This window comes from Drosophila ananassae, chromosome 2L, assembly GCF_017639315.1.
Source record: "Drosophila ananassae strain 14024-0371.13 chromosome 2L, ASM1763931v2, whole genome shotgun sequence".
NCBI lineage: Eukaryota > Metazoa > Arthropoda > Insecta > Diptera > Drosophilidae > Drosophila > Drosophila ananassae.
This window is the reverse complement of record NC_057927.1, coordinates 6,422,370-6,446,251: the sequence shown is the minus strand read 5'-3', so window position 1 is coordinate 6,446,251 and position 23,882 is coordinate 6,422,370. Positions and strand designations below refer to the sequence as shown.

The 23,882-nt window shown below is 45.1% G+C and overlaps 3 protein-coding genes across 9 annotated transcripts in view; 1 reads left to right on the top strand and 2 right to left on the bottom strand.

Moving 5' to 3' along the window:
• Nucleotides 1–791: 791 nt before the first annotated feature.
• LOC123257030 (tau-tubulin kinase 1-like) lies at nucleotides 792–3,894 on the bottom strand. Its single transcript, XM_044714352.1, has one exon. It carries the CDS (start codon nucleotides 3,892–3,894, stop codon nucleotides 3,436–3,438), a length of 459 nt encoding a protein of 152 aa, XP_044570287.1. The 3' UTR covers nucleotides 792–3,435.
• Nucleotides 926–23,882, bottom strand: part of LOC6500631 (zinc finger protein 704) — a 115,839-nt gene continuing 92,882 nt past the window's right edge. For 5 of the 7 annotated variants that reach the window (XM_032449457.2, XM_032449458.2, XM_044714348.1 and 2 more), the window contains 4 exons: nucleotides 19,235–19,294; nucleotides 9,294–9,385; nucleotides 5,002–5,199; nucleotides 926–4,933 (listed from right to left, as the gene is read on the bottom strand). In XM_032449457.2, coding sequence (XP_032305348.1) covers nucleotides 4,024–4,933; nucleotides 5,002–5,199; nucleotides 9,294–9,385; nucleotides 19,235–19,294 — 1,260 coding nt within the window. In that variant the 3' untranslated portion in view covers nucleotides 926–4,023. Of the gene's footprint in view, nucleotides 4,934–5,001; nucleotides 5,200–9,293; nucleotides 9,386–9,478; nucleotides 9,653–19,234; nucleotides 19,295–23,882 lie in introns of those variants that run through there. The other 2 variants (XM_044714351.1, XM_001953570.4) reach the window with 2 other exon arrangements.
• On the top strand, nucleotides 5,436–8,368 carry LOC6499932 (histone-arginine methyltransferase CARMER). Its single transcript, XM_001953571.4, has 5 exons — nucleotides 5,436–6,032; nucleotides 6,096–6,430; nucleotides 6,493–7,051; nucleotides 7,107–7,517; nucleotides 7,571–8,368. The coding sequence occupies exons 1-5, from the start codon at nucleotides 5,831–5,833 to the stop codon at nucleotides 7,657–7,659; spliced, it is 1,596 nt and encodes a 531-aa protein (XP_001953607.1). The 5' UTR covers nucleotides 5,436–5,830; the 3' UTR covers nucleotides 7,660–8,368.

The following is a 23,882-nucleotide window of genomic DNA, read 5'->3' as shown; positions in this document are numbered from 1 at the left end:
TCTATTATTTATATTCTTGCTTACACGGACATTGTTGTTTTTATTGATATTTCCTTCGATCTGCTGGAGCTGTCTGACTCAAATGCGAAGGATAACTAAAGCAAGAGCTACCATCGGAGTATCTATAAGATGCAGTCGAAAGTTGTACTATTTTTTCCTATGCGATTCTACAATTCTGAGACCCTGGTAGAAACCGTGCCTGTTCCGGAAATGCATTCATTTTGTATGAGAAGTGGAGACCGTTTTATTCGGAAACCTTTGTATTCAAAAAATAAGGATAACTGAAAGGATAATCGAAAGACGAAACTGAAAAGATGTGAAATTATAATAAAAACAAAGGTTTTGGTTTTTTGTTTTTTTGTTTTTAATTATAAATAACAATTGTATATTTTTTAATAAAATTGGTGTTCTTGTTGTGTGGTTTTCTTTTCAAGAAAAAAATAAAAAGAAATATTATTTCTCGCTATTGTATGAATCTTGCATTCATGTTCGATGGATTAGAGCTTTGACCTTTACTGATATATATGTATGTATTTCTGATTCCATTTTCATTTCATTTAGCATTAGTTCTTCGATTCCTTCATCTCATCTGTGTCACTTATTGTTTTATCCTCCCTCTCGGGCCAGGTCAGATCGTAGATCGAAGTGGATAGAGTATAAAACCTCCGATCGGGCGATGTAACGTGCCTCGCATTTTCTTGCTCTTTTCGCGATTATGTGGTAATCGTACACATAAAATAGTATGAAATATTAGCGATAATTATATAATAATGGATAGTTTTCTTTCATTCTTTGTTTTTTGTTGTTTTGTTTTTAAAAATATCACTTAAGTTTAAATAATTTCCAGAACGCAACGAAATAGATCGAGTGTACACACTTAACTACGTATGCGTGGTGTGTGTTTTTTGTGTGAGTGTGTGTTGTATTTGTTTTTTTTTTTTTTGTGGTGCACGAAAATTAGCAAGAAAAACAATAATAATGATGACAATAATCATACTCGTAATCATAATCGTAATAAAGAATAGATGCCGCGACGGGCGACAGACAAAAATAAGCAAAATGATTTTGCATTAACTCCGTTTTCAATTTCATATTTCTTCAAGCTTTATATTTTGTTTTGTTTCTTTTCTCCTTTGTTTTTTTATACGTGTAGTTACAAACGTTGTTGTTGTTGTGGGTTGGATTAAACTTATAGTTAATAAAAACGAAATACAAGTGTAAAAAATGTTGTTAAACTTTTTCGCATTACACAAAATGGCCACCATTATGAATTTCATTCAAATCACGGCAAACAATTTCAATGAAATTTTCGCTTGCGTGTCTCCATCGCATCTCCCTTTAACGGTTTTCTTTTTTTTTTTTTCAAATCTCCCGCCTTTCCATAACGTTTCCGTATCCTTTAACTTTCCTCAACTTTTTTTTGTATCAATTTTCAAAAACATTAAAGCTCTTGCCGCTTAAGCTCAAGTTTCCCGATCTTTCCTCGATTTTTCCCTTATAACTTCCTACCGTCGCGATTCGGTTTCGACTTGGATTCTTTATCCCATTGCACTTCGCTTTCTTTTATTCACTTTCACTTTTCTTTTTTCGTTTTTTTTTTCTTTATCTGTGTATTGGTTATATATATACATATTCTAGACTTTAGTTTGTACTTCCAATTTGGTTAAGAATTCCTTGTGTATTTTCTTTTCTTCGTCCGTAAGTTCCCGATAATGCTTCGGCTCCTGCTCGACAATCTCAATATCTGGCTTCCTCCCGATACTACATAATATATATCTTTCCTCGCAAACCTCGCTGGGTCATTTGTGACGTCATTGTATTTTATGTTTATACCGTAATTTGAACAATTCACAACAGTTGCACAACGCAAAAAGTTTTTTGTTTTGCCTTTAAATCTTAGATTTTAGTCATAAGTTCATTACAAATTAATTAATAGACGAATTTTGCTCATTTTTCGTTTTTGTGTGTGTTTGTTTTTTAGAAAATATCAACTTAACAATGTATTAAAAATTTGAACATGATTGAAAAGTGTTTTCCTTCTGGCTCCAATAGAAATAATGACGGTTTCTTTTTGTTTGTTTAGTTAATAAGATCTGATCTAGTATCTCGTGGATATTTTACTGCTGTCTGTATGTCTGTCGACCTGTCTGTTTGTTTGCTTGCTTGGTTTTAAAATTCACTACATTTAAGTTTAAGTTGCTCCGTATTTCTATATGTTACATTAGCGTGTTTTGGATTGGGCTTGGATTTGGGATAAGGATAATTGTTCTATAGAGATGATTGAGAGTTTCTGGGAGGGCTGTGGACTGTGTGGGCTTAGGGTGTGGGTGGTGGTGGTGGTTGTGGTGGATGGGTGGTGCTTAATCAACTAGAATATTTAACTGTGTGTCCAACTATTGCCGCTCGTATGCATGAAGTCGATTAATACTTAACTCTTAGCGCTTTAACACACACATACAACTTGTAATTAAACGGTTTTTTTTCTGGATTTGAATTACACATGGATTATGCAAGTAATTTAACTATTTAGTTTTGTATTTATGCCTATATAATGTGCAGATGCAACGCCTTGAATATTTTAAGATGCATATCTTTAGGTTTTATTTTTGTTTTTTGTTTTTTGTCTACCTTCCTTACTGTTTTGAATATTCTGCTTAATAGTTTCATTTTGATTTGCTTTGTTTTGAGTTCGTTTAGCTTGGTTTTTGCTTTTTTCTTTGTTTAGAGCGAGAAGTAGAACAGAAATTGCACTTAATACTATAAAAAAATTTACTAGAGTTCTTACAAACTAAAAAAAATCAAATGTATATTTGCTTTAAATATTGTTTTGTTGTTGTTGTTGGTTTTGTTTTGTTTTGTTTTCTTGTTTATGTTTGAATTATTTTTTTCTGTTTTTTCTTTTGCATTTTTTTGTAATGTTTTATAAGTATATGTATATTGTATTGTATAACAGCTGGCATATACATAAGGTTTTTGTTTGTAAAAAACTGCCATCTGTTGCTGCTGCTGCTTCAATGTATTAACATAAGAATTAACAAAGTCGTTTTAGAAATAAATATGTATATAATATATGTATGATATAAAATAAAATTATTGTATATTGCAAATGTTGCCCGGGTGCATTGTGTTGCAACTAGCAAGCTTTGCAATGTTGCTAACATTTTGCACGGCAGTTGGCAACACCAGCACAACAACAAAAGAGATACCGTTACGTGTTTAAGGTGCACATTTCAATGCAGAGTAAATAAGAAGAGACCATTTTTCGTTTGCATTTCGCACAATGCATTTAGCATTGGCGATTTGTCCTGCGGCAGGCAGCAACTATTTGTCCCAGCAGTCCAGTCCAGCAGAAGGATTACGGGGGCGATCTCTGGCGATGGTGGGTCAGTGGTTTGAGTGGTTCAGTGGGTTCGGAGTATCGCAGTTCGCAGGTGTTTAGCCCTGCATTAGTACGGCCTGGACAGCCTGCTGTTGCTGCTGATGTTGGCTGGCGGCTGCTCGGCTCCAGGCTAGCAACCCGTTTGCGGCGGCCACCTGCTCCTCCTCCTCCTCCTCCAGCTCCTCCTGTTCCATCTCCTGTTCCTCCTCCTCTTCTTCCGCATCGGGTTCCTCCTGATCGTCTGTCTCCATACCTTCTTCCTCGGCTCCCTCAGCATTGGTGGGTACGGATGAAATTGGCGCCACAATCACCGATGTAGCCACACTGCGTATACGCACTGGCCTATTGCTAATTGTGTTGCTGTTGGCGGTCACCGCGTACGAATGGTGCTGATTTTGAGCAACAAAGTGGCTCTGACTGGCTCCGTACCGCCGATTGGTTTTGATGGTAAGTGAGGCAGGAAGCTGTTTGCCTGCCGCCACTTCAGCTGCCAGTCGCACCACCGTTGTTGTCATTTTGGTTGCTGATGTTGTTGAAATAGGAGCTGTGGTTGGGTTTGCTGCTTTTCCGGATGCTGATACTGCTGCCTTGGACTGGTGCGCCGACGCCTGGTTTGCCGCCTCCGTCGACGACTTCTGCCGCTTTCAGTCGCCGAAGCGACTGCATGCCTTCTTCCATCGGCACTGAGTGCACCACTGGTCACGCTTATCCATGCCATAGACCTTGCGGCATTTCTTATTCTCCCCTCGCGTCCTCTTGCCCGGTGAGTGCGGTGTGTGCTTCACCGGCTGCACTGCCATATGCATGCTTCCACTGGAGTGGCTGCTGCTGTTGTTGCTGCTGCTGCTGCTGTTGCTGGTGTGGTTGTTGCTGTGATTGTGGGCAACCATGTTGCCGGCAGTTGTCTGTTGGTGGCGCATCTGTTGATGGTGGCTGTGATGCTGCTGCGCCGGGTTGTAATTGGGCGTGATCGTCACACTGGAGAGGAGATGCTGCTGCTGTTGTTGGTGATGATGTTGCTGCTGCTGTTGGTGGTGGTGCGCCGTAACGGTCACATTCTGCTGCGATAACTGCTGCAGCATATTGTTGGCACTGCTATTGCGGTGAATCACCGGACTGCTCGAGCTGCTACAGCTGCTACTTGGTGTTCCGCTGCTGCCCGCATAGTTGTGGTGGAGCGTGTGGGGATTGTTGTGGTGCTGTTGCTGCTGGACGCTCGTTGGCGATGGATATGGCGCTACCGAGAGGGACGGACGGGTGGACGACGAGCGCGCATGCTTACTGAGCGGCGAGGTGGAGCTGACTCCTGGGTTGTTTCCTGTGCCGGTGGTATTGCTACCGATCCCGCCAGACATGGCCGCCGCCGCTGGCCAGGTGTAGTCGTGGTGCACCAGGTGCGTACTGGGAGTGCAGCTGGTGTTGTTGTTCTGCAGCTGCTGTTGGTGGGTGATCGGTATGCTACTATTGCTGCCGCTGATGCTGGTTCCAGTTCCACCGCCAATGTGGTGCTCTGCCCTCTGGTAGGTGAAGCGGTTGTAGTGGCTTCGTCCTTGTCTGGAAAATAGAAGCCGAAACATAAGTAAAAACACCTCTTCAGTATTTTTAGCTTGAGAGGAACTCACTTGAAGTTGCCCACAATCTGTTTCTGGTATTCCGGATCCTCGTGTGGCGGACGTGCCATGTCCCTGTGGCTCAGCGTCGGTTCGGATGCTAGGTTGGTAGTCTTATCCAGCTCCTCATCCTCTTCGTCCTCTTCGTCGTAGTAGAAGTCCTCCTCATGCTCGCTGCAGCTGTCATATTCCCCGGAGCGGGCCTTTTTTCTGCAAAGCAAACGAAAATTAAATCAAAAAATTCCAGGACCTTATAGATTCAAAGGATTCACTTTTCACATGAAGGATTCACTTGGTAGGAGCTTAAAAAACGTATAGCGGTATTTATCGACACAGTTTAAATTCAAGTTATTTTCCAGCCCTGGTTGGTACCCGCGTTGCCAATTGCTAATAATTTTATCGGTTTTGCTAAAGATGGAACTTTACAAAAAAATCGATAGCAGGTATCGAAACAATGTGCAAAAACGAGGCATTGCCATCGGCAAATCTTAACTCCTATAGATGGCGATAGGCGCAAAAAAATCAATACGAAATCAACAAAAAGTGATCGATTTGTAGCAATTGCTAATAGCAGCGCGCCAATTAATATAGCAGCTGCCGTCACGAGATAAAAGAAACAGCGCACATTTGTTGTGGAAAATTTTGCAGCCATCGCATCGCCGTCACCGCAGAAAAAAATTTGCGCGTCTGTCTGTCTGCCTGCGTCTGTGTGCGTTTGTGGTTGAGAGCGTGCATGTGTGTGTGAATACTGCACGGTCTACTTTGTCAATTAACAAAAAAAAAAAAAGATTAGCGCTGTGATCTGTTCCTGCCGAGAAAGAATCTTGCACATTTAAGCATCATGTCCAGTCTGCGACTCGAGGAGAATCGGAAACTAGCCACCGCCGCCGCCGTCTGCCCGCTCAGCAATTGCCAATTCAGCGGCGTGGTAATCAGCGCCATCGCCGATGAGCAGAAGCTGGAGTTTGCCAACAAATACAGGGGTAGCTGTACGCTGCTCTGCAGCTACGATTCCCAGGGTGTAGTCCTGCGGATTGTAGCCGGTAGGTCCCCTCGGTGATATAATCACGGAAAAGCTTTCTAACTGAGACATTAACCCTTTTCAGACGATGACCGCAGCCACGTGCTCAAGGAGTACATGATATCTGCCGACACGGATGCCGCCCAGATGGGCAGACGAAGCTATGCCGTCTCTTTGGAGTCCGACAACCTGGTTCTGAGGTTTGCCAGCGAACAGGACCAGCAGCTGTTCCGGAAGGTGGTGGAGAATGTAAAGCACCTCAGGCCCAAGTCTGTGTTCTCACAACGCACCGAGGAATCCTCAGCCTCGCAGTACTTCCAATTCTATGGCTACCTCAGTCAGCAGCAGAACATGATGCAGGACTATGTTAGGACGAGCACCTATCAGCGGGCTATTTTGGGCAATTCGATCGATTTTCAAGTAAACTAATGATATTTCTTCGTTTGAAGCGAATTATGTAACTTATAATGGTCCATTTTCAGGATAAGATTGTATTAGATGTAGGCGCTGGCTCTGGCATTTTGTCCTTCTTCGCCGTTCAGGCTGGTGCTGCCAAGGTCTACGCCATTGAGGCTTCCAACATGGCTCAGTACGCCCAACAATTGGTGGAGTCCAACAATGTGCAGCACAAGATCTCTGTGATACCGGGCAAGATCGAGGAGATTGAGCTGCCCGAGAAGGTGGACGTTATCATATCGGAGCCCATGGGCTACATGCTCTACAACGAGCGCATGCTGGAAACGTATCTCCATGCCAGGAAATGGTTGAAGCCGCAAGGCAAGATGTTCCCCACGCACGGCGACCTGCACATCGCCCCCTTTTCGGACGAGTCGCTCTACTCGGAACAGTACAACAAGGCCAACTTTTGGTATCAGTCTGCTTTTCACGGCGTTGATCTGACCACGCTGCATAAGGAGGGAATGAAGGAGTACTTCCGGCAGCCTATTGTAGACACCTTCGACATCCGCATCTGTATGGCCAAGTCGGTGCGTCACGTGTGCGACTTCCTCAATGACAAGGAGGACGACCTGCATGTGATTGGTGAGTGCTTTTTGGTTTACAGTGTAATATTTTCTAACTCATATTTTATCCTTAGACATTCCCCTCGAGTTTCATATCCTGCAGACTGGTATCTGCCATGGACTGGCTTTCTGGTTTGACGTCGAGTTTAGTGGCACCACCCAAAACGTGTGGCTCTCAACGTCGCCCACAGCACCACTGACACATTGGTACCAGGTGCGCTGCCTGCTCCCCATGCCAATTTTTATTAAGCAGGGCCAAACACTTACGGGTCGCGTGCTGTTGGAGGCCAACCGGAGGCAGTCCTACGACGTGACCATCGACCTGCACATCGAGGGTACGCTAATCTCGTCGAGCAACACTTTGGACCTTAAGAATCCGTATTTTCGGTACACGGGGGCGCCGGTGCAGGCACCGCCGGGGACTAGTACGCAGAGCCCGTCGGAGCAGTACTGGACGCAGGTGGATTCTCAAGGCTCACGCAACTGTAAGTACCTTTTTGGGATGTTTCTGAGGAAAGAAAAGCTAATTCCTCTCTAGCTTCTAGCATGCTCAATGGCACTATCAGCGTGAATGGAATGGGCGATGGGAGCATGGACATAACCCATGGACTAATGCATCCGCACTAAGGCAGCGGTGGAAAAAAAAGGCGATTTATAATACATCTTTCTGGGAATTCTCTTTGCTCTAAGTCCGCTAAACTTCAAAGATTGGTTCTATTTTATTGTTCAGCTTTTGTGTTACGACGTTTATATGTTTAGGTTATTTATTGAACACTGTTAATTTATTATTGTGCCTACCTTCCAAATTATTTTTACCCTTTGTACTCCCTCCCTTTTTTTAACACTCGAAACTCCATTGGCCGCTTAACATGATCGGATTCGGATGAGAAGAGGAACCCAGCCACCCAACCAACCAACAAAAAACAATCAACAAATCAAGGCAGACTAATGTAGTTGTTTAGAACACACAGCATATTAATAAGCCTAAGCTAATTTTAGCCCATAGTAATTAGTGTTTTTAACGTATGTAAAATGTAATAACGATATTTAGCCCGTGCGGGTCAGCGCTTCAGGAAATTTCTTAGTTAATATGCCAATTGTCACATGCAGTTTTTGCCGAAAGCTTTGATCAAAACAAGAATCAGATTGTGTATTTTATATATTATGCGTGTTATATTATATTGTGTATACCTCCCAGTTAGTTTCAATTATTTTCGTACTTGTGCCGCATTTAAGCGTCTGTTTTTTTACCCTTAGTTCGTTTTGAAATTGTAAGAAATTGCTCATAGGATTATAGTGCTAAGTTACGAGAGATTATACATGTATACCCCTCAAATATGCTGACGATTAATTCGGAGTTTCAGTTCACAGATCCTACCATACCGCCGTCTGCCTGCCTGCCAGCGCATATAGTTGACACTATAAATATATATATACCTAGATATAAACTTAGTGTACGCCAACCAGCATAAATACCAATACAGACTCCGACACTCACGTATATTCATTATTGTGTTCGCTAGATGCGCATCCTGTGTGCGTGCTGTACTTTCTAGACCTCTTCATTTGCCAACAACACTAACAACACCATCGACACACATGCATATTTATACCTAGACACCCACACTGCATACATAAATATAAATATATACAATTATATATACGTATACATATATATCGCATATATGCAGAGATGAAAAAAACAATGTCAAAGCAAAAGCAAAAAACAAAAAGCGTCTTTTATTTGCGGACCTTACATTGATTGCCCCTTTCCCCACTTGGAGACCCTTTTCGGCTTTCGGATTATATAGGAAACGCAGTGCGCCTTGTGCAGTTCGCGGATCGGGCGTGGGTGTATGGACCTTGGCCTCAAAAGCAGCCCCCAACCCTCAAGGTGCGCAAAGTAATCTGCGTGGACGGTATGGTATGGTGGGTGGCAGAGTACGTGTGACCTGCTTACTGTGTTCGAGTGCTCTACTTTTCGAGCCTCGGCTTCGGCTCTGGCACAGTGGAATCGAGCGGACAAAGTGCACTTTTGCAGAAGGTCGCAGCCCACGGTGCGGTGGCTAAGTCAAGGCTCCACCCACTTGCTGCTGCGCCCCTGCAAAGGCCTCGAATGGGAAGTCCTCGAAATTTGGTCCTTTGATAGCAGAGCGTATGAGATGTACCTATCCTTTCACCCGCCAACTTATCAATATCTACCCTATCACAAATCACTTTCTTATATAACCCAAACACTATCATTTCATTTTTTCACTTACCTCAAGTGTTCTTTCCTGACGTGGCGCTGGATTTTCTTGTGATCGAAATCTGTGTAGTCGCAGCCCCCATAAAGACAGCGGAACTTTTTGGACTGAAACGAGACAAGAAGGGAAAATAAGATTAGTTCAGGTCATTAAAAAAGAATCAAGAAAAGTGGGTATCATTAGCAGCGATTAGGGCATACTTGGCGGGAAGAAGGATGCAGCAGGGAGTCCGCGGAGGCGCTCACGGAGACTGACGACGCGGTGGAGGAGTGCGAGGAGCACTCTCCCGAGGGACTGTCGCCGCCGTAGCTCTCGTAGTCGCTGCGCTCCACATAGTAATTGAGTGCCAATGTGTTCATCCTGGCGAAGGATATATCAGTATCAGCCGTTGCGGTAGCAGGAGCGAGTACAACCGGTGCCGGCCCGGTGCCAAATGCGACTGTGTTGGTGCGGACAATGCAACTGGCTGGCTGGTCGGTTGGCTGGCTGCCTGAATGCCGAGCGCCGCAAACGATGCCGCCCGAGTGACGCTGCACTGATAACAGGCCCCGGGACCGGGTCCGCGTCCGGGCCCGGTCCACGGAATGCCCTTGCCGAGCAGCCACCAACTGCTCCACCCTTAGCCCCAACCCCGGCCCTTATTTACTGGGTCACCTTGCGGTCGCTTTGCTCCGTTTGTCGTTTGCCTTGACACGCTTTTTCCGCCCAGCTTTTCGCTTGATGCGCCTGAATTTATGCTGCGCTTTATGCTATGAAGGTTACAGCAGCGCTGCAGTAGCAGCGGCAGCACCAGCAGGAGGAGCAGGAGCAGCAGCTTTGATGACAGTTGACCCAGTTTTTATACATACGCTGTCACAGTTTTTGGGGGAAACTGCAAACAACTGATTGCGTCCTTGTTTTGCATTTCGGTTGTCCTTGTGCGGCGGCTCAACAAATTGAAAATTAAGTTTTTCGGTTTTTTGGTTGCGGCCTTGGGTGCACCAAGTGATTAACGATTTGTTTACAGCATTTTCGGTTTCAGATGGGAAGCCTCGAGGGGTGGGCTCTACTTAAAGTTTGCACGGCCATTTGGAGAGCTCACTTGCTGGGAAAATTTACAGGGCGCATGAGACCACACGGCGTATGAGCAATTTTCGCTGTAAGTACGGAAAAGCTGGCAGCCATTTAGAGGAAAAGCGGTGGTGAAGTCTGCGAACCACAACGTAATCATAAACATAAATATCATGCGCTACTTAGGCGGCGTAAATTGTTGACGCACGTGGTTGTGCGGAGCATTAGCTCGAAGGAAAACCGAAAAGAAAAACCAGGAAAAGTGGAAAACTGGTATGGGGGGCGCTTCAGTATTCACACAGTTGTACACACTTTTCGTTTTAACTTGGTGCAATTAGTGGGCAGCTTTCCGGGCGGCAGGATACAACGCATATCCGGGCCCATAAATAAAAGCCCGCAAAGCCACACGCACAATTGTTGCCAGATGTGATGTGTGTGCTTTTGCCAAGTGTTTTCCTGTTTTTGCCTGCTTTTCCCGGCCAATGTTTGCAGTTTGTGGGAGTTGCCCGGCCGCCTTCGTGACTGGCATCTTAATGCTCTCTGAACGGGTTTATTAATGCCTCAATTTTGTTCCCCTCTCCACCGATAGCCTGATAAGCCTAATATCGTTCATTTGTCAAACGCTGCGTATGCGTAATTTTCAATTCCCCAGCTGACGTCGCTGTTTGCTTTTCAATTATATTCAATTAAAGCGGCCACCAAGGAGTTCTGTATCATTTTGGGCTTTCAGTTTTGCTCATCCCCCTCACTCCAACCCCCTTAGATGGCAGCAGTCTGTGCTGTCGTTTATTGCCACCTGCCAAGTCACTCGAATCTAAAAGTAAATTAAAGCAGCTTGAGTTATGTATGGATGTCCGCTCTGTCCTCTGGTGTTCTGTGATGTAAGTGTATTGGTGCGTGTTAATTATCTGGCTCTAATGAGGGATGCCAGGGGCGAGGGGCAGCCAAACGCCTGTTTGCTAATGAAAGAAAACCATTCAACGGTAGAACTCCAGCTGGCAGAACTTTTTGGGCACGGCCGGAAAACGGAAATAAAATTCCACCCTGGTCCAGAGGCATCACATTACGGCGGCAACAATGACTACCGCACTGGGTCCTGATTTGGTAGCTCATGCTGTGCCGGCAGCCGGGTCCAGGACCATGACGTCTTTAAGGATACTACATTTTCTGCTCCGAAATATGTGAATATATTTTATCAAGTATTTTGCCGGCAAGGTAGAATTTTTGCCCATTTCAAATACATACTCTCTATTTCAAGACCTAATAACTCCCTAAACAATCGATTTATTGTACGCCCCAGATCCTGTGGGCGAAATTTCAATGAAAATTTACTTGACACATCTTTGGGAAAACTCTACCAAACACACATACTAGCTACGTGCGTGGGGTAAATAAAAAGTTTTCCTGTTTTTGTGCTCTCCCTCTCTTTGTACTTCATCTCGGTGCTTTTCCTTCGCTTTTCCATCGCCCGGCGGCGGCGGCAGCGTCAGCGTTGGCAAGCATAAACAACCCCAAACCCCAGAGAATCGGAAGCCGAAAATACACGGAAAACGGAAATGCGAACCGAAATCGAAACCGAAATCAGAACAGCTGTGGAAGGACAGCCGCGAAATTGGGTCAACTGTATATAGTCGATGCTATGTGCCACATATACGACCTCCTCCTTGATAGTGCCTTGGGGGTGGGTTTCTCTCCTCTCTTTCGCTGTTAACAGCAGAAGAGAAGCGAGAAATTGGGGTAAGAGAGAGAGCACTGAAGTGGGCATTCGAAGAGAATGCGCATGTTGGCGGAATTGGGTCACTGGAAGGCCAGCATAGAGTCCCCGCAGAAAAGTGGAGCGGAAGCGTAAATTATTGACTCCCAAAAATAGCACACACTGTGTATATAATGAGGTATAATACTTTCGTATTTTTCGGGAAAGCCTGCCTCAAAAATGTATGCATGGATCAGAGTATTTTTTTATCAGAGGGGAGCCATTGGGTGGCATCTGGTGGAAGATTCACCTTCACGCCTAATAACAGACATGAAAGGTTTTTGGACAGCAACAGCAACAACAAAAAAAAAAAACAAGACCCCTAATAGGGCTTAATGCCCGGAAAACTCGAATTGCACTCACGGCGCCGTTTACATTTCAACGCCCGCGTCGCCATCATTCCATTAAAGTCGGCCCACGAAAGTAGGCAACGCAAAACGCTGTCTTGGTTCGAAGGCTCGGGCTCGGGCTCAGGCCTCGGGGATCAGGGCCCAGGAATTTTCGGTGTGCGCTCCATTAAAGCCGCCTAAGTTCGTCATGGCAATTTCTATAATTTACATTGCCAGGGAAGGCAGTGTTCGAGGGGAATTACGTTATATGTTCGAGAATATTTTGCAAAGAAGGCACCGAAAAAAATCATCCCACGTTGATAATTTTTTTCCATTTCAATTCATCTTAACAATCTTAACGAATCTTTGTTATATTTTTTTGTGTGTGTATAATTTATTTTAAATAAGCTTTAAATATTCTGTAAATATTCTTCCAGGTGGTTAGCTCGCAATTGATTACTTGCTGCAAATCGAATTCGTAGAGTTTGCATGTGGGTGGCCGATTTTAAGGTCTTATCACTGTGTTTTCAGGCAGCAACAAAATTGGGTCACGTTGGCAAGGGGTGAGGATGGGGGAGGGAATGGGGATTGCCATCGGGGAAAATCAGAAATAGCTTTCCACAAAACTTTTCGTTGACTTTATCATTTTCATCAGCAAAACACCCACACACACGTGCAATGAATTGTTGCTTGGAAAATTCTATTTTTGTAACGAGTTGCAAAAGAAAATTGGGGTTGGCTTGGGTAGGTTGTTGGGGGGGTGAATAGTTGTTTGTATTTTGCATTCAACGTTTTTGAGTTAATTTTTCGAAAACTTGATTACACAATGGTGCGTTTGATGGCCTCGCCAATTTGCTGGGCGCTTAATTTGATTGCGTTTAAATAATAAAAATACGAAAAAATGAATTCGCAGACAGTGACAGAGTGGAGTGTCATAAATATATGAAGACCTGCTACATACACACATGCATAACTGATGTGGCAAACACACGCGAAATTGTCATTGCCGCGGGGTGTGGGAAATGTTGGAAAAACGGCGAAAAGTGGGGGAAAAAAGGCTGACAACGACAACGATGGAAGCTGAAATTGAGGTTGAGTGTTCATTCATTCAACAAATATGACAATGGCGTTGATTTTGATATTTTTTGAGCGAGCAGGCAGTCAGAAGCACAATAACCAACTCTTGGCACTCTTGACATGGCCAAAAACGGCTAGATATCGCGGCTTAAGGGCTGCGGAGAGGCCACCCACCCACCCACACCCTCGCACAACCACGTATTGGCAGGGACAGATGCTGACACGTTTTGTATATAAAATTTATGTGAAAAGTTCGTGAACACTGAATGGCGAACATGTTGCCAAAAAACTGAGCTCAACTTGAAGGCTTAAATTTATATGTTCGCAAAATTAGATTACATTGAACGGCGGAAATGCAATGGCTGCACTGAACACTGAGGATGTGACCACCTCTAAGCCACTTCCGTCCGTCTGGTTATTTTCCGCCCGCCCGAGAGTATGCAACACTTGGCCTTGGAAAATTATTAAGTTACTGACTGCCCAGCCTTCGGAGCCTGCCCAGGAAGTGCAAATCAGTTTAGACGAAGCCTTGCTGATTTATTTATTTATTTAATTTAGGAGGAACTGATTTGCAGACTACCCAGCTGAAATTGTCACTATGTGGAGGTGTGGCGTCGCCGACAATATCCTGCCACGCTCAATTTACCATAACATAGAGCAGGCCAACCCCCGGGGGCATAAAGTTTCTTATCAGCGAGAATGCTCGAGTAACAAGGCTAGCAGCCTTGGGGCAATTTAATGGCCACCGCAGGCCGACTCTGCCAGGTTCAACCCTTGGAAAAGCCAGATCCTGCCACTACTACCCCAGCCCCTTGTCGGTTATCACTGTTCATTGTCACATCTCCCGCCAGGAGGACGAAGGGAGCACACAATGGGCCACAGAATCCAATTATGACATAAAAATTTTCGTAAATTGTAAAATGTAAATTTTCGCCCTCTCCAAAATAAGGGATTTTCACTTGTCCCCGAAAGATAAGCGGTCCAGGACAACCAAATTATTATTTGACACACGTAAATTTTCCAAGGGCTGCTGCTAATAAAATGTGTGTGGTTGGCTGCCTGGCTGGATGGGTGGCTGGCTGCATTTGCCGTTGACTTTTATTGCTGCGGTAATTGCCAAATGGAGCTTGAATGGGTTGCCTCCCACTCCCCTGCCCCGTCCTCCTTCCACTCCATGTGACACCCGTTTTCCCACAATCCTAGCGGAACGGTCCTAATCAACACAGACCTTAACAAGATGTGTGGTTGCCTGGCAGGATAGTGACGGCGATGATGGCCTGAAAGGACGCTGGACGTTAAACCTAAAAAGTAATTGGCTTACAGGGGGAATGTCAAAGTTTGTGACAGGCCCGGGGCGAGAAACATTCCACACCGAGTCCGACTGTACCTTCATCAAGTGGAAATAAATACGTACGTGTTCCACACGAAGAAGTCTGAAATCCACGGAAATAGGACTTAAGTTAAATCCAAGATGTATCACCACTGGAGTCTCCTATTTTCTCCCTGTGCATTTGGTCTGTATTTATTCGGCTAGGGGGGGAGGGGAGGCAGCTCATCTATTTTCATTTCAGACCGACTGGTTGCCATTTGACCGAGTGGAAACTGCGTTTGTCTCCGGCTTAAACTGTACCAAGATGGGTGACCCAGAAACACTGGGCCACAAATGCAGGCCCAGTAAGCCGGTGGAGGTCCCAGTAACTGGGTCACACAGAATCAGGTATATATATATTTTATATATAATGCCGGAGCAAGGAGGGGATGAATTCACTTTGCGCCTGGGTGACCTTGCAGAATTGCAATTGCCAGGCTGAAGCGGCTGAAACAAAAACGCCAACAACAATGAGTGGCAAAGCCTGATAGCATTACATACATGGCAGTAACTGTACTTGGCGAAATTTATGTATGCTGGGGGGTGCTGGGAGCAGCCATTTGTCCCTGCCATTTGCTCTGAGCCAGCGCTTTGGTGCTGGGAAGGATGCAGAACTAAACCAGGTCAAGCGTGCCCCCGACACGAGATGCATATGGGAGAGTGTTGGTCTGGTGTGTATCTGTATCCGTATCTGTATCTGTGTTTATGTACTGCCCATAGTGTCACAGTGTATCTGGGAATTTATGCTGCACTGCCACTGTCACTGACTGCCTCGATGCCTTCGGAGATGTAAATTGGAAAATATCTCAATTTAAATTGAGCGTAGAGCACTGAGCTTTTCCCAATAGCGGGCTCATATTTCAGGCGATGGAGCGCTTGAAACGCTCCAGCCATTTGAAGACCATTTGGGTCTCCGGAGGCACATTTCAATTTGGCCCCCGAAGGCAATCGCCTCGTAAACTGGCCCTGACAACAATTTGATGCCTTTAGATGGGGCGGGCTGCGGTTGCAGGGCGGGGCACGTGCCGGAAAAATGGCCATCTAATAATTTTCCAACAGAAAGGAGGAAACTGACAGAAAAACTGCGCAAAACGGCCAGAAGAACACTTGAAATGACCAAAAACGAAGAAAAAATATATAATCAACTTGTGGGGCCAGAGCCGTTTCTTTGGGTTTTTTTGGTAATGGAAGTGGTGGTGGTGGTGAGTCTATCATTTCCCCAAGGACGGAAAATATCGGTTTGGCCCAAAAGGGAGCGGAGGACGTTCACATTACTTTTCAGGTATTATGCGCCACTCAAAAGTTGTCATTTGCCGTTTAAGTTAAGAAGGGAAAAAAACGAACAGAAACGCTCTAAATGCGGCAAAGGGAAGCTCTAAGCCTTGTATGTGTATGTTTAAAATTCCGTTTTTAATATGGCCAGAACGAACTGGCGGGCCGTTGGGCAGACGGGGAAAGTTACTGTAAGCCGCTTATGGCCAACAAATTAGACATGGCGGCAATCGGCTTTCGAGTGTCGCCGAATCATACATGCAACATGTTGTGAACTTCCATTGAATTGTCTCCTAATCCCCGCAGAGGTAAAGGCAACTTCCCTATATGGACCATCGAAAAACTAAGTATATGGGTTAATACGGACTTAGGCAAATGCTACGGCGTCTGCGGGTAGTGCAAAGTTTCCAATAAAAAGTCCCTGGGAAAGGTCCTTCGAATCGCTGCCTGGAGTTTGCAGCCTGGCACACTTTCGCCTTGGACCAGATGTTTACCTAACCCAATAAACGGAGGGCTTAGGTCTCCGCCCGGGAGCAATCAAATCGAAGGATCAACTTTGGTCTTGGATGATTATTTCCGTTAACATGCAAATACTTCCACTCTATATCAGCGGCAGCGGCTGTTCCAAACTTTTGACTTGCCCTGAAAATTGAGTGCAAGTCGCACAAATCCAATTGCCGATTGCAGCAGCAGCAGCAGCAGAAACAGCAGCAGGTTGCATAAACAGCAACAAAGTTGAAGCCAAAAACTTTACAGGGCTGGAGAGAGATAGAGCCACAACGGCAGAGAGAGATAGGGGGAGCCACAGGCGGGTTGAATTTCAATTTCACTTCCATTGCACTTGCAAATTGAACACGCACGCAGTCCAGAAAATAAAGCAAGGAAAACAAACGAATGGAGTAAAAATATACATATAGAAGAAAATTGGAAAGCAATTTCTATTTTCCCCAAAAAAAAAAAAGAAAATAGAAATATAGAGACAACAAAATAAAGAGACAGAGACACAAACGCTGCATTAAACATAATTTTGTTTCCATTCTATTTTCTTTGCATATTTTATGCGGCAATCGGGGAGGATAAGCCCCACAACCCTCTTCAGTTTCAGCCGGAGCAGGCAAGGATTTCCGTATCGGATTTAAATATTCAATTTTAGAATATACTCCTTTGGAATACACACTCACACACACACACACACTCCATGGAGCAGCAGATGTTCCCACTTAGCCGACCAATTTGCCAAGACTTTCTGATAACCAGCTGAACTTTTAACTTGCCGTTTTTTTACCAGGGTCTCGGGGCAAGTGTCAACGCGTCTAATTGCGAATGATAACGGCATCTCTACTTGGCTTAAAGACCAAGTTTTCATCTTAACTTTGGTTTTCTTTGTCTTCCATCCCCAGGAAATTTTCCCTCCGCCGGAGCTTTTTAATTTCTTTCCTGACCTAATTCGGAATACTTTTCATTATGCAGCAAGGACTCCGGCGAAAGTGTCGCCATCTCAGTCTCTGTCTCTGTCGCCTCGGCTGTCTTTGTCTCTTTTTTCACTTATTTATTTTCTCCTTTTTGCTGCCCCTGAGGAAGCTTTGTCTTTAGCTCGGCTTAGACCCCGTCTGCGGCTGCTTGGAGCTTCCTGTTTAGATAAAATGCCAAATGCCGGAAGATTTTTAATTAGAATTTTCTTTCTTTTACCTCTTGACTTGCCAGCCACATCCATCCCTCTTCTTTTCCCCTTGTTTAAACCTATTGACTCGAACAATAACCCCAAACTAAATTGGGAGAAGAATCGTTCGACCGAGCGCCGAAGGAAAAAAGGTAAGGCATAAATATTGTTTAAGCAATTTGGCAGCTTGAATCATTTTCATAATTCATAATTCTGCATAGCTTAGCGGGGCTTTGGCGTCCACCTCCTCGGTTTGTTATTAATTTTGTTTTATCATCTGGCCCACCAGAACCCACCAGACCCACCGGGCCCAAATCGTCTTGTCTTTGGTAATATAATACACGTTTCTTAATTAATTCAATTTGCTTGCGGTTGGTTCTTTTTCGCTCCAACCCCTCCCCAGGGCGTATCTGGTTTATTTTCGTTGTTTGCGGCTTTTCGAAATGTTGAGCAATTGTAATTCGATATGGAAAGCTGGGAGTTCGTGATCCGGAGGAGTCAAACTGGAGTTGTCAAAATTTGGACCATGAATGCGCTAATGTTTTGGGGGAATCGAATTCCCGCCCCCATACATGGGGGTTGGAAAAAGAAACAAACACCCGACCCAACGCCCAACGCCCAACGCCTGACGCCCGATGCCCGATGCCCGATCCGATATCGGTCAAATGCAATTTATAGACCTCGAAACTTAATTGAAATTCAACGCCAATAGATAGAATATCCATCGGATGGACGTGGCGAAACATTTGCATTGACAATTTGACAACTGCTGGACATGGACATGGAAACCCGCGGAATGCAAATGGCAAGCGGGCCAAAACGAAAACCAAACCAAACCGAACCAAAATAAAATAAAGAAGCCTGGAAATTGGCCGGCAACAGCTGCCCGGAGAGCAGAACAGGAAAAAACAATTGACAGCGAAAGTGAATGAAAATCGAGGTAGTCAGACGGAGGCACATGGCAATTTTCATAAATTTTCAGTTTGGCCGAAAGGCAGTGCCGAAATTTCCGCATTTTTTCCTCCGATTGCCCGGCAGTGTCAGTCGGCAGTCGGCAGTCCGGGCAAACATTTTGCATGAATAACTTTCGTAATGACCGGGGACAGGCAACCTGGCTGCGATTGAAATTCGGGGAGTTGAACGAGTCTGGAGTCTGGAGTGCGGACTCTTTTTAGGCGGCATACCCGGCGTATGCGCGATTTAAATTGCCTTTTTGGCTTCGATGGCTCAATGACTCGATTTCCATTCGTTAACCGTTCAATGGATTTTAACGGCCAAACTTTGTGTCGGCCAACTCTCGTACATATTTTCGACCATTTTTTTGCGGCTAAGCTGAACTGAAGCGTATGGCATCAAAGCGGTTCTGGTTTTTTGTTTCGGCTATAGTGTTGCTTTGGGCATTTGATATTTCTGCTGCTTCAAAAGGCGGAAAAAAAGTCAACTTACAGTTGCAACGGCGGTCGTAGTTGGTGGACTCTGAGGGTTAATACATTTCATGGCACTCACCTGAAAAGAGACAGAGGTGAAGCTTAATTAAAATTTGCGTGTGGAAATGTTTCACAGTTTCATAAAGGTTATATTATTGGGGGGAAAAAAACTGACTTCATTTCCATTTTATCTGATGATGGATTTCCATGGAAGACCCCCTGTTACTGTGTCGAGTTCTAGGTATTACACTATTTTGGGGTTTTACCAGCCTTGCAGCCTTACCTCCCTTGCTTCGAGTTTCCCGGTGCTGTGGCATTGAACGCGGCCATGGAAAAATCACCATTTGCCGTTGCGATGTCAAAAACTGGCACAGAGAGTCCTACGCCGCCCATTCCACCGCCCCCCTCCCATTGGGGTCGGTCGCATGTGGCAAGGATACGAGTGGCACAAGCAGCGGCAGAAGCAGCAGGCGGCACTAGAGGAAGAGATAGCCTCGTGTGCCCATTTCCAAGTTTACCATGTCGGGGTCAAATTGTTAGCCGACTTTCGTGAGCAAACAAATTGCGGCTACTGCCACTGCGGATCGCCTAAATATGTGCTGCAGTTTCTTCTTTTTTTTTTTCGAATTATTCCTTTTGGCATTTTCATGTTGTTGATTAACGATAAGTGCAAGGCATTGACATGATTTCACGAACCTTTTTACATTTGCCCTTCTTAGCCCCATCTCCGCTCAGTCCTAAAAGTAACTAATTGGCCGTGTAATTACTGGCCAGGAGTTGCCTTCTCGATTGCATGTTGGGAAGTCGGAAAGTCGGGAAGTCGATTTTCTCGGAAAATGTACAGACGGCTTTTAATTGAGAGCGTCCAGCCAAGTGCATGACTAAGAGGCCCGAAATCGAGTTATAAATTTAGTTAATTAAATGACTGAGAGCCGAGAAATAAAAACAATTACAAGTGCAGTGAGCGTCGGCCATTTGTCATGCATGCGCCGCCATTAATCAAAAGTTGAACAACCCCATAACCCCATCTATATATTTATTTACTCCACCGATCCACCAATTCAGAGCCGGAGCCAGAGCCCACCTTGGCTTGCCGAAAAAATAAAGGCTTGCGATTAAAATCAGCTGGCTACTTTAGTCGACGTAATTGTTATTAAAGATGCTCGTGGCCTGACTGAAAATTAACTGAAATTACTCATCATTAGGTGGACAGGGTAGACAGGGAGGTTAGGTGCCTCGGGCTCAGGCCAGAGCCATTGTATACGCACGGGCGTTGGCCAATGATGGATTGCCCCAGCTGAGATAATTGACCTCTAAATATACTTGGGACACGGCCGCGGTGGTGTTGGTGCGGGGCCTGCGCCACAAAGTAGGCTAAAAATATGGCACACAACGCCCAGCACGGTGCCACCGAAAAGGACGAGACCTTGCGTTGGCGTTGCCTCCTGCCTCCTGCCTATTGCCTGTTGGCTGTTCGGGCTTTCGGGTACAACAACCTCAATTCGCGAATGCCATTGACACTGGGCCAAGGAGGCTGAGTCTGAAGCTGAAGCTTCTGCTCTACTGGATACTTCACGCTGTGCCAGTCGGCCAAAACAAAAATAATAAGAAGACACACACACACACTCTGACAGCCAGAGAAGGAGGCGAAAAGAAGACCAGGCCAAAGTCATTGAACGAAGCCGGCTCACGCACTTTTCAAGCCCAAGGCGAGATGGCTAAGAAGTGTATTGGACTTCTTAGTCATTTGGTTTAAGAAGAAACCCCATTTGGCAGGATATGCTGGGTATTGTTTAGTCTCAAGTACTATTTCACGGCGACCGTCACATTCTCTTTTTGTTTTTTTTCGTTTAAGCAAGTTTTTGTGCGTTATCCCTGGAATATCCCTGGGTCCCTGGGTTTTTTATGGCTGCGAGGCAGACGAAGCTGAGAAGAAGGACGAGGGCGAGGACGAGGACGAGGACAAGGTGCGTTGCCAGCGTCTGCGAGCTGGGACCTGCGTGAGAGTGGCTCGTTTCAAGGATCCCCCACCAGAGCAGCGTGGGTTGCCTATGGCAACTTTTATTGTGTCATTGGCACGCATCGAGGGCAAAAAGTTAAATCTTAAATCATAATAAAAGCCCCCCTCGGCCGACCGAGGCTAGGCACACATTAATCCGAATGGCTATGGGGCGGGAAAAAGGATTAGGGATTAGGCTGTTTATTGTTTTGGGAAGCTTAACATTTTCGCCACTTTAGTTTCCAGAAAACATTAAAAATTTCATGGCTGCGGCGGCGGTGGCGGCTAAGTAATTCGCTTATCTGACTGCCACTAATTGCTGCCACCGATAAAAGTGAAACTTGAGGGTTCGTGTCCTTGCCAAGGCTCGTAAATCCCCTTTCCATCCCTGTCCAATCGTTATCCTGGGCGGCCAATGAAGAGTGTTCGCCGCTTGTCGAGTTGAACAAACTCGATGAATTTTCAACAGAATCACGCATTATTTGTGTCTGAGTATCTCGGTATCTCGGAGTGTGTTTGTATTTTCTGTTTTGTCAAATATGTCTAGACATTGAAGGTCACTTGCAGCTAACGGTTTGGGTGCCACAAGTGCACAGGGCACAGAGCCCAGAGCACAGGAAAGAAAAATGTCTGAAGGCCCTCGAAAAAAGCTGGCACGTATGTAGTACATATCAGCAATGACCTCCATAAGGAAATTGTTTGGGTTCCCATTTCATGGCGGCGACTCATTGCAATTTCCATTCTATTCCATTTGCCTTGCAAATTGGCATTTTTGTGTCATTTGATTTGATTTGTTTCTGTCCCATTCCGGTTGACTCACAATCAGTTCAGTTCGTTTGTGTTTCTTCCCCTTAATATGGACTATATAGTATTATTTTTTTTTCAAAGCCGTGTTTGCCGGTCAGTCGGCGAGTCAAGTGAACTCTCCGGGCAACGTCTGCATCAAAAACGTGACTAACAAGCGGCTCGTAAATAATCTTTACCCGCTTGCCGCCGAGTTATCTTCCCTCTCACTCGACCACACTCTTCCCGTCTCTTTCCCTGGCCGGAGATATACCTCTCCCGGGCTCGAAATTTGTATTTTAATTGCAGTTTTGCCTACGCGAGTCAATGAAACTTGGCGAAAAAGATTAAACACTTGGCGTTTGTCCGGGTTTTAGGGAGATAGAGGATCGAGCCGAAAGAGACGGGGCATAGGTGACCGAGAGAGACGGCAGCAGCACGTTCCAGTCTCAGTCTCAGTCTCAGTCTCCACTCGGTGGAGCTTTTGTTTTTTACGCCGCTATTTCATTGTTTTTGTTTCGATTTTAATTTCTTGGAGCGTCCAGTGCATTGACTCTCCCGACTCGTTTCGCGATTTGAATGTTTATAATTTAATTAAACTAAATTTAATTTGCATGCTAATGCAGTTAATTATAGTGTAAACTGCACATGTCGGGTGCAACGACCCCCGAGGCAAACTTGTTGCGGTTTCCCATATAGTTATATACTGTTTGTCTGGCGAAAAATAGCCACTTCTGGATGGGCTTATCACAGCTCGATCCTAAGTCTTGGCTCACACTCGACACACAGGCCGACATCGACCTTGATGACAATGAACTCAGTGCACCCTATCGCGCCCACTCCCCCATTCAGATTGCCATTTCCATTCCCATTTCCATTCAACAACAAGGTATAAATATAAACATTCTGTCATGGGTCTGAGCGAGTTTTTCAACGTATATAAAAACATCTACTTTATGGCATGCCCCTGATAAGACAGCCCCCAAACAATTTGCATCGTAAAGTAAAAAGCAAACAGAACTATTCCAATTGTTTACCCAACTCCTTGGCATTGGGCTTGCAGTGCTGCCAAGAAGTCTGCCAAAGGTTTTTCCGCTTCTACAGTTTCAAATATAAAATATATATGGTCTGCCGTCGAGGTATTTTGGAGACGGTGGGTCTCCGGCTTGTAATCAGATTTATTTCGATGTAGCAGGTATTGCGATAAGTTCTTTGTTTGATTGGCTCTGCCATTGTCGTTTTTGTCGATTCCTGATGAGTGTGGGATTTACTGGCTCACCTTCTGGTCTTCCTTCCCAGCTGCCTCCAGCTGTGACGCATTTTGGCAAAAACGCAGTTGCCCCGGCTATCGGTTATCTTCGCCAATCGCCGGGGAGTCCAGTTTTTTTTCGGGTGGGGGCCAATGTCTGATTAGAAAACTTGAAAGCCAGAGATAGAAAATATTTTTCCTATCAGAGTGCTAGCAGAGTGCTCCAATAAGAGCTGCTAACTACGCGTATTACATTGTATCATGCCATTAATATTGTAAAATATAGGGGGGAACCGGGTAGGAGCGAAGACGAAAACTGAACGAAGGAAAAAATCCTCTTTGCAAGCATGTCAGTTAATAACAGCGTTCAAATTGTGGCAGATGACAACGCCAGGCCGAAGGGGGCGGAGGTGGTGGTGGCTAGGTGGAAATGATTGCTGCATTGGGGAATAGTTGGTACGTATACGAATATAAATGCATGGAGGCGACTCGGCACTCTGGCACCTGGCTCCTATTACATGCGCACTGCATTATTACAAAAGGCTCCAACAAAAACAGAAATTGCAAATAAAAGGTAATATTAAAAGCGGCAATTTTCCGCGGCGGCGGCGGCAGTGGCAGCGGCAGCAGCAGCAG